The 14,604-nt window shown below is 38.4% G+C and overlaps 1 protein-coding gene across 2 annotated transcripts in view; it reads right to left on the reverse strand.

Moving 5' to 3' along the window:
• slc45a4a (solute carrier family 45 member 4a) overlaps positions 1-14,604 on the reverse strand; it is a 78,906-nt gene that overhangs the window by 40,628 nt on the left and 23,674 nt on the right. For both annotated transcript variants that reach the window (XM_088929282.1, XM_088929283.1), the window contains one exon: positions 9,127-9,795. In XM_088929282.1, the coding sequence (XP_088785408.1) occupies positions 9,127-9,376 (250 nt within the window). In that variant the 5' untranslated portion in view covers positions 9,377-9,795. The remainder of the gene's footprint in view (positions 1-9,126; positions 9,796-14,604) is intronic.

The following is a 14,604-nucleotide window of genomic DNA, read 5'->3' on the forward strand; positions in this document are numbered from 1 at the left end:
GCTATTAAGGGGGAACCGCAGTCCTAATTTCTGGCACCAGTTATTATATAGGGGCAACAACAAAAAATTCATTGACGGTATTGCACAACTTTACAAATTCCAAATTTGTCTCAAACAAACTGTCTCAAAGTTTAGAGAAATATTTCTATTGGATTCAAGAAGATCTATTCACAAGCCTGGTAGTTAATCTAATAGGGCTGCTTCACCTCACCTGAAATTTGGTTGCCTAGTTCTGAATCACAGACTATTTCTTCTAACTCCAAAATATAAAAAGTGTTGCAGCTCCCCTTTAAGTCTATACAAATTTAACTGCTTTTCCCTTTGCTTCTGCACTTACATATATATATACACATGTTCTAAACAACTCAATTTCTCAGATTATCACTTATCACCATAGAGAGACAGCACAAACAGCTTCCCATGCAGAAAGGCTATAGCCTACGTCTGAGCATGAATGAATCTTTTGTTTTGTTTTTAATTTATTCCCTCGTTGATACATACCTTCACTGTCAGATAATCTAATATCAAGCCTTCCATAACAAATACACAGCACAAAGATGAGGAAGATTTAAATCGATCAGACCAGTGTCAAACATATAGCGGTATGTTTAGAAAAAAAGTCAGTAAGGACAGTGTGGTAACAGGATAGCTGGACAGAACTCTAGAATCAGTTTGCAGTTTCATCATCACTGAAATGGGAAAGTTATGAGCACAAACTTTCAGCATCACTAACTATACCATCCCAATCAAGTCAGACGTGGACGTTATGCCCCAAATCATAACCATAAAGTATAAACAGGATTCCACAATGATGCCATCTCGTTAGTAGCTTTCTTACTCTGCTTGCAGGACTGACCCGTCACTCCACTTCTGACTCACTAGCCAAGGAAAAGCTGTAGGGCATATACACAGCCTGCACTTAACAGCAGACTTGGGCCAGACATAAATCACAAGGACATGAGGCAAACATACTGTAAGCCTGCACGATTCGACAGTAAAAAGAAGCATTACGAAATCATAAGGCCTGAAACAAGACAATTACATTAACTGCACTGACTTTTGAACACTAAAAAGCCAAGAATAGACCTTATACAGTTTATCAAGTACAAGAAACAGCCTACGTGTGGTGGCTCACGCACTCAGCACTGCTCAGTTTACTTACAGGAATAGTACGGCCCTGTGGAATAATGTCTGTCCACAGACCTCCTTCTATAGTAAGTAATGATTCTCCTTGTCTGTTTAATGTTTAAGCATTCTATAAGCAGGTGGCTCAGTGGCGCATTTGTTAGCGTAGCTGCCTCACAGCACTGAGGGTCTAGGTTCAATGCTGGACCTGGAGTGCTATGTGCATGGAGATTGTACAGTATGTTCTCCCTGTGTTCACGTGCGTTTTCCTCCAGGTGCTGCGGTTTCCACCCATATTCCAGACACACACTGGCAGGTTAACTGGCTTCTAGGGAAAATGGCCCTGTTGTGCATGTCGTCCCATCCTGGGTGTACTCTGACGTGTGCCCCCTGCTTGCTGGGATAGGCTCTAGATTCCCTGTGATCCTGAATTGGAAGAAGCAGTTAGAAAATGGAGCTGCTACAAGCAGCTCTTCCTTGAGTACCTCAGAAGTTCACTATTTTGAACTTCATAAAACATCAGCATGATCAAAAAATGAAATTTGGAAGCTTGCTAAATCTCTCAAAGAGAGACAAAGTGACTGCTATGAAGTTTGAGTAAGTTTTACAAACTCAAGATATTGACTGCTATACTTGGATAGGATTAGAGATTATTTAGTTCCTAGACATAACCAGCAGAGTTTTACTGTGAAAGCAAGACAAGCTGTGGCGATTAAATGTAATTACTACAATAAAGATTTATGCTTATCAACAGATACAGTATTTGACGAGAAGATCCAAAGTAAGAAATAAGTGGTCTCTCATTATAATTAAACTGCAACTGTATTGTCCACATAATGCTTTTTCTTTAGGACAAAATAAGGAGGGTTACTCAGTTTATGGCCCTTCCAATCTGCTCCATTCTCAAATCTTTATACACCTGCTCCTAAATTACCTGCTAATCAGCAAGATAAATACAACACTTCAGTAGCTTGTTGTAAAAATCTCTCGGGGAATGGATTGGAAGGGCACCAGGTTGATAACTCTGGAAGAGGGAAGTAGTGCAGGCTGCGCTCAATGAACTTCTCCATTACAGATTTATGCAACACTAAAAACTAAACCTTGACTGATTTCAAATCTGGCTTCTTTATATTAACAGCATACACATCAATCTAAATATACAGCTGTTCAGAAAAACACACATGCTCAGTAAAGAAAACAAGGAGCAACAACAGTGTACCAAGCTGTACAAATTACAAGATGAATAACAAAAATAATTTTTGTTTTTGCTTTCTTTTCGTGTCAAGTCATATCACATTCAAATTATATTACAAGGTTCAAAGGAGAACATGGATTTCTCATCCCTGAAGTGACTGAACTTTCATTTAAAATGGCTTTTCAAAAAACGTGCAATATTTATTTCTAAGTGCATAGGAACACTTTTAATATGAATTACTATTGGCTAACGTTCCATACACTACAGTCTCTTTTCCAAATGAGCGCCTAAACTGATCATATTACTGCACTTTATTCCTTAAATCTGATATTGCATGATTTGTATCTATAGAATACAGCTTAAACAAGAAAGCTTAAAGGAAAACATTTGTTTTTAATCTCACGATTGTAGCAGTACTGAGGTTTTTGTGTGTAAATACAAGTCTTCATCTTTTTTCCCCAACTATACTGAATGGCAGCTATAGTCTGCAGGCTTATCGCACATTACCAGCAATAAAGTAAAACAGATCCAATTTCACAGATGCCGCTAAAGCCCATTTAGAACTGTCAGGGAAGGGCAAAGAAGCAGAGATGCTCCATTATCCTGACTTGAAAGACATTAAACAACATTTTCTGTAATACGGTTTGTGTGATTCAATTGCACACTGTATCCCAACTGGATGCGTTTTGTTTAAGTCTAGATCTGAGATGTCCTTTTTCAGCCTATTTCAAGACACAAAGGTATAACAGAATCAATCTGGCAGGTCTCTGACATTCAATCTCAACCAAGGTTATGGTACAAAAGTGGTTCTTTTGGGAAAGACTGTCCAGGGAATCCTTTCTAATCTGATGCTGTCTACAGTCACAGTCAACTCCCGATTCATCTGTTTTCCAGAGAAAAATAACGACCACCTGGACATTATCAATGACTTGCATACTTACAGTAACACTTAATTTGTCTATAATTAAAGACTGTACCAGCTTTTGTAAAATATTTACCACAGTTCCAAGACAGGAACCTGCTGGGTTAAGTTTAGCAAGGGTTTTCTATAGCAGTTAGACAAAGCTAGCTTTACAGAAATGACTTCAATCAGACTATTAACCTTTACACTAGAAAGATTGTGCTTAAGTCATTTTATAGTTAATGAGAATTCTACACAGTACCTATCTTTATAAAATACACTGAGCAAAGCTTTGGTTATTATCTGGAATCTGTCCCCCTGGCAATTAATCATTATAAAAGGTTGAAAAGACTCGCATGTTCCAAGTCTAGCTGAAAGATCTTATTATTTCCATTGTTATTATTCGATACATTTCTCTGTTGTACAAAACCTGTGGCAGCTTAAAGACCATTAAAACATCTGCAGAATCTGCAGTGGTGCACTCTTTTGGCACAAGGTGAACAGTACAGGGTTTTGTCTAAACCATTACCTGAAATGAAAAAAATACATTTGAGTTCCATTTAGTGTGAATTTCACTGCCTTCAGTGCATTTCCACCAACAATAAGGCTCTCACTGACCTTACTGGCTTACCCACACCTGCCAAGTCAAAGTGTTAGCTGTTGTGCAGCAAGGCAATGATATTCTGCCTGTTTGAAGGTCTCCCTTTGTTCATAAAAACTGTGTACTACCACCTTGGGGGAATCTGGTCAGTCTACTAATGATTTAGCCAGGATTTGGAACTGCTAAACTAGGATCCATTTTTAAATTACAGTAGGCTACAAAATCAAACCAAGTCCCCTCAGTATATGAACAACTGCCATATGGGTTTTTGTTTATATGCAATATAGTCATTCCTGCCAGCCTTTTCATTTAACAGATTTCAAAAGAGATTTTCCCTCTTACAAGCTGTGCTGTCGTTAAACATTGCAGAGTGTCTTCTTGCATATTCTCAGATGAGAAAGCTCCTTTTTATTCTTTAATATATTTTAAACTTTTTATTATAAAGGCATGTGCGTGTTAAATCAAGTACAGGACAGTACCTAATGTTTATGCATTTACTAATGACTGTAGCTAAGGTATGTAAATGCTGTACTGTACATAAGCTGGAGTGCTACTGTTTTTCTACATATTGTTTATGCATTGTTTTAAGCATGATAGTCAAATAATTAGCAAGCTATCTTATTGTTTTTCTACTAAAGTACAGTTTTGTGCTGAATTAAGATACAGTTTGGGTGCTGGAGGGAAAATGTATAAGTTTTGCAATCAACAGAGGTAACATGGGAAGTAATGGGAATTTAATTAACGTTATATAAGTTTTCCCATTACAAGCTGTTTTCAAGGAACGAATTACGCTCTAATAACGAGGGATTACCGTAATTATATATGAATAAATCAGAGTCTTGCATGCAACATTGTGGAAAAGGTCAATAGAACAGTGGATCAAGTGGGGAGCTACTTTACTATGTGGAAGAGAAAGGGTACAGGCATGTGACTCAAAGGAGAAGGAAAGAAAGCAGGTCAGAACGTGTACGGCAGGTGAGAAAGTGTCCGAATAAAGGGTCTTGTCAATGCCCAAAAGCAGGTCCCGAAAATGTGTTTCTTTTTTCAGTTGATGGGAGATATCCTTCCAACTGCATTGAGAGGCCCGTCACCCAAGCCATTAACAGCCAACATCAGCCTCCAGTGTGATTACCACCTGTTCCTTTGCAGCTAACTCTCCTCCCTATTTCAATAAGTATTTAAGGAATTCAGGTGGGTAGCTGCATCAGCATGCGTAGGCTGTAAAGGAACAAGTAATAGGTTTATTCCATGCTGAAAAGAGAAGAATGCAAGCAATGTTTCGGCTGTGGAGGTTTCTTCTGGTGAATCAAGACTTCTTACACCTGAAGAAGGCTCCACAGCCGAAATGTTGCATTTTCTTTCTTCTCCTTTCAGCATGGAATAAAACATTTAAAGAGTTTTAAGTGATATTCAAATAAATATGGAAATGGACTCAGTTATTGGATAGAGAACAAAGATAGAGAGTCTCTCTTTAAAGCAGTATACACAAAAACAAACACATATTTTATAGCAGTGTATTGATCAAGGTTATAGCCACTGGTATAAATGAGAAGACCTGTTTGTTGTTAAATACGGAAATCTATATCTGAGGAGAGTAATTGGAATTTGTTAAACAATGTGTGAAGAGGCCACTAGAATGGAATATGCACAGCCATATCACTCTGCAACTCACAACTGGCAACCCAGTGAAGCTCAGCAGGTGTGAGCCTGGTCAGTACCTGGATGGGAGACCTCCTGGGAAAAACTAAGGTTGCTGCTGGAAGAGGTGTTCGTGGGGCCAGCAGGGGGCGCTCACCCTGCGGTCCATGTGGGTCCTAATGCCCCAGTATAGTGATGGGGACACTATACTGTAAACAGGCGCCGTCCTTCGGATGAGATATAAAACCGAGGTCCTGACTCTCTGTGGTTATTAAAAATTCCAGAGCGTTTCTCGAAAAGAGTAGGGGTGTAACCCCAGCGTCCTGGCCAAATTTCCCATTGGCCCTTACCAATCATGGCTTCCTAATAATCCCCCTCTATGAATTGGCTACATTACTCTGTTCTCCTCCCCACTGATAGCTGATGTGTGGTGAGCGTTCAGGCGCACTATGGCTGCCGTCGCATCATCCAGGTGGGGCTGCACATTGGTGGTGGTGGAGGGGATCCCCATTACCTGTAAAGAGCTTTGAGTGGAGTGTCCAGAAAAGCGCTATATAAGTGTAAGCAATTATTATTATTAATTATTAATGTTTGTCTCAAAATTTAACCTGCAGTCCAGAACAGTCCCCAGATACTTATATTTGTCTATTTCCACTTATTCGCTCCTGCAGTTTTAAGTGGAGGACTGAGGATTTATCCTGAAATCAATTGCCTTGTCTTTGGTATTAGAGACATTCAACATTTTCAAGTTTCACACCAAGTGGCAACCTCATCTTCACCTGGCCCCTTCCCCCGTCTCATCTGCTCGCAAGAAACTAACAATAACAGAGTCGTCTGCAAGTTTAATTGTGTGTCTTCAGTGGAACTTTTAAAGTCATTTGTATACAGAACAAAGAGTATTGGAGACAATAAACATCCTTAGGGGGAAGCAGTGGAAGAAAACAGCTCGTTAGACAGGAATTGATGTGGTAACACAGGGAACTGTATTAGCATGACTAAGACGGTTGTATTAGCATCATAAACATGCATTAGCATGACTAATACACTTTTCCTGGTGTATTTCCATCATCTAGATTTTGTTAAAGTTGGTTAACTACACTGAACAGACACTGCAGAAATCGGAAGTTCAGCTTCACATGTACTTAAACTGGAACGATACAGAGAGAAGTTGGAAAGGATATTTAATGGGAGGTTGGTATATACAGTACAGTTAATAGCATAGAATTTTGTATCGGGGATATGTCAAGATTTTACAATGACTTCGTTTAGTATTATTGAGAGGGTCTCTGTGAACTTTGTACACACGTTTCCTGCAGAAGATGCAATATTTCATAAGGTGGACATTTGGAACTGGATTGGAAGAACGTTGGACACAAGGGCTACTATATAATTCTATCCTGTTCTATACCTATTCTATACCTAAGTAAAAAATGTTACTAAAAGAAGTTATCTTTAGCAAATAGGGAAGTCAGAAGATGTGCATGATTTTGGAACACTGCCAATCTTGTAAGTCAAGGGAACAGACAAATATTTAAGGACTGTTCTAGTTTAATTACTTTGTTTAATTACTTTAATTACTTTGAGAAATATACACTGAGCATCTCTGTGTGTTTCGCTTTCCATGCGCATGAAATAAAAACTTCTTTTAACGTCCGAGATGGCTTTTAAGGGGAAGTGGGCAAGAAATGTCTCAAACAGTATACTGTGGAGTGCAGGCAAGAGAGACCAGACAGATACTGGAATTTAAAAACGATGCCCTACACTGACAGACTAAGAAAATGACTTTTGTTAGCTTTGAACAGAGAAGACAAAGAGGGTACCTGATCAAGTATTTCTTGCATCCCATAGGCTTCTAAAGAATCAAGCCTTAAGAATGAACCAGAATGGTAACGACGGTAATTCAAAATGGAATACAAGAACCTATACTTTATACTCATCCCCAATGATAGCTGATGTGTGGTGAATGTTCTGGCGCACTATGGCTACTGTTACATCATCCAGGTGGGGGCTGTACATTGGTGTTGGTGGAGGGGAGTCCCCATTTCCTGTAAAGGGCTTTGAGTGGAGTGTCCAGAAAAGCGCTACAGTATATACTGTAAGTGTAAGCAATTATTATTATTATACAAAACAATGTGCAATTTTGGAACCAGCCACCCAGCCATGTTGATGATGTCAAGAGCTTTGCTTCTTTCCAGAAATGACTGGATAACAAAAGATCAATAAGCTTTAAAAAAAACGAGTTCGATAGGCCAAATGTCCTTCAATGTTTTGCAGAATTTCCCTATAATAAAATTTCCCATTTCTCCACCTTCACAATTACTGGTTAAGCTTCTTGGAAGCCATGGATGAATATTTTAATTTTATTGTCTTTATAAGGTCTCAGATTACTGCTCTCAACACCCAGATTTAAACAAATCAGGACAAAGAAAGATGTAATGTCTGATCTATGCTTGTATGTAATTTTGTTTGTAAGCTGTATATTCCGAAACAAACTGGCATTTTAGGGTAGATACAAATTCATTGGCCCAGTTTATGCTGCAATGTTATATAAGTTGTAAACTGCAAACATCTGAAAAATTGCAAGTCTACACTATTCAAGACAGCATTATCACAGGTACTGCAGGTAGTGGAGTTCAGTGTCGTTTTTTTCAAACTGATTATAAATGCAAATCTCCTCGGTCTGCTGCTTTTGCTGTAGAGATTTGTGCAGCATGCAATGACCCATATAGAGCTATAAATACTGTATACATAAACCCTAACTTACAGAGACAAAACATTATCTCATAATGGATACTGGTTAATCTTGGAAGGCTATGCTTAACATTAGGTTTAAGTCAACTGCAGCATTTTTACTTTTGCAAAAGAATAAACATGAAATAGTTCCATTTAAAAGTAAACAAAAAGCAAACATTCAATTTCTGGCGCTCAGCGACATTCTCTTGGCTTAGAAATCCGAGACTGAGAATTGCAGTTCTGCTTGAAAAACAAAAAAGGTTTTGTCTATCTGGTGAACTTTCCATTTTCCTTTTTTGGTATTCAATTTATTTTTAGCATCATCTTACCATTCTTTGATATCTTTATGTGCCTTAAGAAAACAAATATACAGTACTCAAAACAGTTAGGGCTTTGAAATCTTAAGGTCATGAAAAGCTTGACAATTTTCCTACACAAACGCAAAAATCTTACTCTTTCCAGCTGAATAGTCTTACAGTTAAAATTAAACAATTAGATCCCATTATTTGTGCGCACTGGGAAATGCTTAAATGAACCACAGTGAACTACAGATTCATGAGAACTTGTTTTGCCATAAATGTCCTCTGCCGTGGCATCATCATTAAATCAAATTCAGTCCTAATATCCATTACATTTGCTACAACAAAATGCATTGTACATTTAGTAAGCTAATTACTACAGTGAGGAATAAAAATAATGTGCGAAGCACTGGAAAGGAAGATTGAGAACATAGAAACTACGGAACAGAGCACTTGGGGAAAAATGGTGTCGTTTGAGGCCATGTCATATCAACTGATTCGCTTGTCACCTCTTGCCTTATAAATGGGAGTAAATAGGAAGAATAACTATCCAAGGTTCATGCAAAGGAGCTACAGATGACCCTGCAGCTCTAGCCTGCAGCTGTACACGGAGAACAGAGGGAGGACGGCTTACCAATTTGCAGCAGTACGGGTGTGACGAGGGCAGTCTCCATGGCGTAGCAGAATTCCCGTCCGAACATCACGGCGCCGTGCATCACCCAGCGCCGCATGGGGATCCGGTCTATAGAGCCCTCGCTCACCGATTCATCCTGGCTTTCCACCTCTCTCCCGCCGCTGCCCTGCTTTTTCACCGGGGCCACGGCGACATTCTCAACTTGCATAGTATCCGAGTCAGCGTTCTGGGGCGCCATGCTTGTCAGCATTAAAAAAACAAACAAACAAACAACCCAAACGATACAGCTTTGTTCCTTTAATACGACTGATTGGCGGTTTGTCTTCGATTGCACTTAGTTCCTTTGTCTTTGTCCCCTTCCTGGTGATCAATTCTCCAGAAGTGTGGCGAAGTGTGAAGACATTCCTTGGGGGTTCTCAAGAGGCTTTCGCAGGCGTGTGTCTGAGCACAGACAGGTATTTGGTAAGGACATGCAATAACATATGGCTTCGTCATGGGCTTTACTGTCTACTACAATTAATGAAAATCCATATTAATTGCCATTCAGTTAATACGAGTTTCATGATTTCTGTGGAAGAGGTCCTGAAGAGGGAAGGCAGGCGGCGGAGTGGAGGGGAGGCGACACCAGTGGGAGCTCCTCGGAAGATCCCCATCGAGCGGCCGATTAATCTGCAGAGCCACAGGCCAGGGAAGGAGAGAAACAGGCGCCAAAGTTAGCGGAAAAAACATTCGTTTACATCTCCTTTTGTTGAAAGCACAATAAACAGAAGGTGGGCCAATAGGAAAGCAAAACGGAGCCACCAGTAACTGTGTGTAGGGGAACATGCATCACCGAACCACAAAGTCAACCCGGCCACCTGGATTTTATTAAGAAAGGTGTGGCCTCTCTTTAGAAGAGGAAGAAATTGAGTCTTTAATAATTTTGTGGGCAGAGCGGTGGCTCTCTGGTTAAGGATCTACGCCTGTGGCTGGAAGGTTGCTGGTTCAAATCTCGCAGCCGGCAGAGGAATCCTACTCTGTTGGGCCCCTGAGCAAGGCCCTTAACCCCAACTGCTCCAGGGGCGCCGTATAAATGATTGACCCTGCGCTCTGACTTCAAGCTTCTCTCTCCCCACCTCTGTGTGTCTCATGGAGAGAAAGCTGGGGTATGCGAAAAGACAAATTCCTAATGCCAGAAATTGTAAATGGCTAATAAAGTGATCTTATCTGATTTTTGTGTTGCTTTTAAAGTGACATAAGGAGTTGTAAATCTACTACAACATACAACTCTTCATTGAAGCAGAAAGAGACTAAGAAGCAGACAAACAGTTTAACTTTACTGCCTTTACACTTCTGAACAATTCAAACAGGTGAACCTGTGAGCAGGCAGCAGGATCGTGTAGAGGCGAGGGATATGAATTTGGTTAAAAACTTAAACCCCTGGGGGTCAGGGTAAGCTGCTATTGTACTCCTGGACAAGATACTTGACTGAAATAAGATTCAGTGAAATGCCCAGTGATATAAACAGGTAGTCACATTAGATAAAAAAGGCAACCAGATAATCTAATGACGATGTGAAAAGAGAAAAAATGAAATGAAATGAAAATAGTTACAGCAAGCTGTATATGTACGAAATCCTTCTTTAGTAAAGCATGAATTATACCAAAGTTACAGCAATGGGTTCTGAATTCTTACTTGAACACAGTGTGGAATTAACATGTTTCAGAAGATTACTGTTTTTTTTTGTTTAGAGATTAGCCTTGCAGGTCTGGCATAAAAAAAACCAAGGACTTTAGCTGAAATTAGATGAATATGAAAACAAGCAATTTGGAATAGATTATATATATAAATATAATATTATATATAATATAAATAATATATATATAATATAAATATTGTTGCAGTTCCCCTTTAAGTCACAAATGATACCCAATATAATAAGTTAATACATCACCTGCTAACTTGATCATAATGCAATTATTTTAAGACTAAAACTATTAATGGTTAGCTACAAAAGCTGCTGGACTGGGGTTCTCCAGCAGCAGGGTTGGAGGTCCTCCTGTAGTTATTTCACTGAGATGAATTCTTGATCTTTGCTTACAGTCTCAGCCAAGATGCATCTTCCTGTTAAATTAAACTACATTAATACACTAAATCTACCTTAGGCCCAAAATGTCAATTGGTAGTTCCCCAATTTCAGATCATTTGGATCATTAGCTCTTTGTTTGCCAGTGGATTCTTCCTTCTGCCAAACAGAGTCAAGCACAAGCTGTAATATGCAACTAGCTGGGAGTATCAAAGTTCCAATCTGTTCTGGTCCTTTGTCGCCATATTTGAGGGATCTAATAGATAGACGTAAAAGCAATATTAACAGGGACTCAGAAAAAAACCCCATGGGAAATACACTTTATCACCCCCACTACAGACACTCGTGTACCTAATGCATCTTATCATCATAATATTTGAGAAGAACAGATCTTCTATCCATTAGAACTGCTTCTTCTAATTCATGATCGTGGGGGAGCCAGAGACTATCATGGCAAGCAATGGCCGCATGGAGGAGTACACCCTGGATGGGACACCAGCCCCTTGCAGGGCACACACACAGACACTCACTGTTACTAGGGTCAATTTCCCCAGAAGCCAATTAACCTATCATTATGTCTTCGGACTGTGGGACGAAAGAGATCCTAACAGTTAAAAAAAATGCAAAAGCATCCTGCAAGCCAAGTGCCTGTCACTCTTCTTTCCCAGTCTCATGAATGCCTGCTCTAAATGGGATGCTGGCAGGAGAAAAAAATAATTCAATCCATGGGAACCAAAAACCCTTTTTTTCCCCATTAAATACTATGACAGGAGCCTGTTTTTAAACCGATACAAAAGGAGATGGCTGCATGATGATGATGTCTATAGTGCAGAGACTGTTTTAGTCCACGCATACAGAGGACAAATATTGGTGCAACTTAATTAGCATAAAAAACGAGTTTAACATAAATATTCTAACACCTAAAGAACTAAAGGCTTTTAGATTGTGGAAGATTAAAATCTTCCACAATGCAGCTTCTGAACTGCTTTAAAGCAGTTGTTTCTTTAAAGTTTACATTGAACAAAAGAATACTTTCCGGGCTGGAATGACAATGGTTCATACATATCCTTCTTACCGTATTTATGTTTATTGCCGAAAAGATACATACATATTCATAAGCTTTTTTTAAACACTGCACATTCTCCGCTCTTTGAGACAGAAGATATTGAATCCATGTTCATCGTGGAGCTTTCTTTCATTTCTTGTATAATAAATCACAAAATAGTCTCAACCACTAAATGGTGCTTTAACCTATCTAAATGAAAAATGCAGGGACTGATTTATGTAATAAAAACACCAGAGCATTTTTACCACTGACAGTGCAGATTTCTGAATTATTTACATAATGTTATTTAGTTGATCACACTTCGTTACCATATAAACGGAGTGAAAGTGGATTAGTGGATCACAGTTGCTTATTAAACCAAGGACTCACGGAACTCATTTCAGTCTATAATCCTAAAATACCAGTAACGCACAAGTGATTACAGCAATTCATTTTTATACAGAAATGTCAACAGCATTGTAAACTGTAAGGTGTTTGACATCCCTAAGCTAACACATAGAATATGGAAATCGTATGCATATTTAATTGTTCACATTAGGACTGTTTCCAATGCGTTTATATGACAATTTTGTAACAGACACAAACACATGGTTGGGTTTTTGCGTTTGACAGAAATATGCCAGTAACTTTAGCTCCTTCCAAAATGGCACTGGGAGAACATGCGAGATTTCTTATTCCTCATCAGTCCAATCAGACAGATTCTCCAGCTAGTTTATTAAAAAAAAACCTTTTTGATATTTCAGAGACCGCAAGAACATATAAATGTGTGTAAACATGAACGTGAGAAAAGAATAAAAAGCACTATTCTTTTCTTTTGCACAATACAAAATCTAGCATTAGAAAGAATGATAAAAAAAACACACAGATGAAGGTTTTGAAAACGTCTCTTTTTACTGCAGCTAGAGATGGGAGATTATTTTTCAAAGAGATTAACACACTAAAACTCAGTTTATGAGTGCCTGGTAGTTACAAACCAGCATTATGAGAGGTCTCAAAACAATGTAATGCTTGAGGAGCTGGATTTAAGCACATAACTGTGCATGTGTGGAAAAAAAAACAAATAAAGGGCTGTTTTTACATTTCACTCACTCTGTGAAAATCATGGACTACCATTTTTGGCCTGTTCACACTATCTAATGGCTTGCACATCAGTTTTTGTTAATTCAACATCCATGAACCACTTGTGTGTAATAATACAGTCAAGTTACTTCTCTGCTGAATGAAATCAGGTACATTTCTTTAATAATTAAAGCGGTTGTTTAATATAATTCAAATGGCTTTGCTCCTTCTCTTAATGTTTTTCATGTCCTCCTCATAACAAGGCCTCTCTCTGAACTTTCTTTCTCTGCTGACTGTGTAAATGCATCACTTATGTTCTATCAGAACTAAACTGAACACGTGGTTTACCGATTAAAAAAAAAAAGGCAACTCCTTTAATTAATTTTTGCATTGCTGTTCAACAGTGCTGTCCTATCTAAGGTAAAAACTCATTGGAAACTTTCATGCAGGATCTTGGATGTAAATGTAACTTTGCTAAAAGAAGTCAACATCGTCCTGTCCATTTTTTCCAGTCTTTAATCAGTAAAAATTCAAGCTGGACAAATTACATCTGTCCATAATAAGGACAGCTATATTGGTATACTGTTTCACACAAGACAGGCTGGATAATTAAAATGGCAGTACCATGATATACAGTTGACCACACTGAAAATTGGATGAATAAAAACAAATGAATAGCATTCAGTTCGTAGGAAATTCCAATCTATACAGAAATGGCATTGCAAAATACAGATATATACAAAGGTAAGTCTAATTATAAACAATGAATTACAATGAATGTTAATGAATACTATATTCCAAGACTATTTAAGAGTACTGTTAATAAAATTTAATGCTGATAATGGTGTCTTGTAAGTTTACTGTATCACCTTCATCATGGACTTGGCCAATGACAAACTCTGTGTGGAGGTGTTTATCTAGCTTCTAAATAGAGTCCCTGTGGAGGTATTTACAATGTACAATTCAGGTGTAACATGAAAATATCTGAATTTCTGTGCTGTAAAAAAAAAAACAGCTTACATGTATCTTGCAGGATAAAAGCATGTATCTTGCAGGATAAAAAAAAAAAGGATAAGGCAGTTTACGAAGCTGTAAATCTCTTACACACATTTTTAATTACCTACCAAAATAGGTCACATATTGCTGGTTTCCAGTTAAATTTAATTTGCCTAAAGATGTTCAGCTGTAGTTTAATTATTTTACTATACTTGTAATCTGTATGCTTTAACATTTGCAGTTAAGTACATGGGACAACACACTAGACAGAAAAGGTCCTATACAAAATGAA

This window comes from Atractosteus spatula, chromosome 12, assembly GCF_055471065.1.
Source record: "Atractosteus spatula isolate fAtrSpa1 chromosome 12, fAtrSpa1.hap1, whole genome shotgun sequence".
Lineage (NCBI taxonomy): Eukaryota > Metazoa > Chordata > Actinopteri > Semionotiformes > Lepisosteidae > Atractosteus > Atractosteus spatula.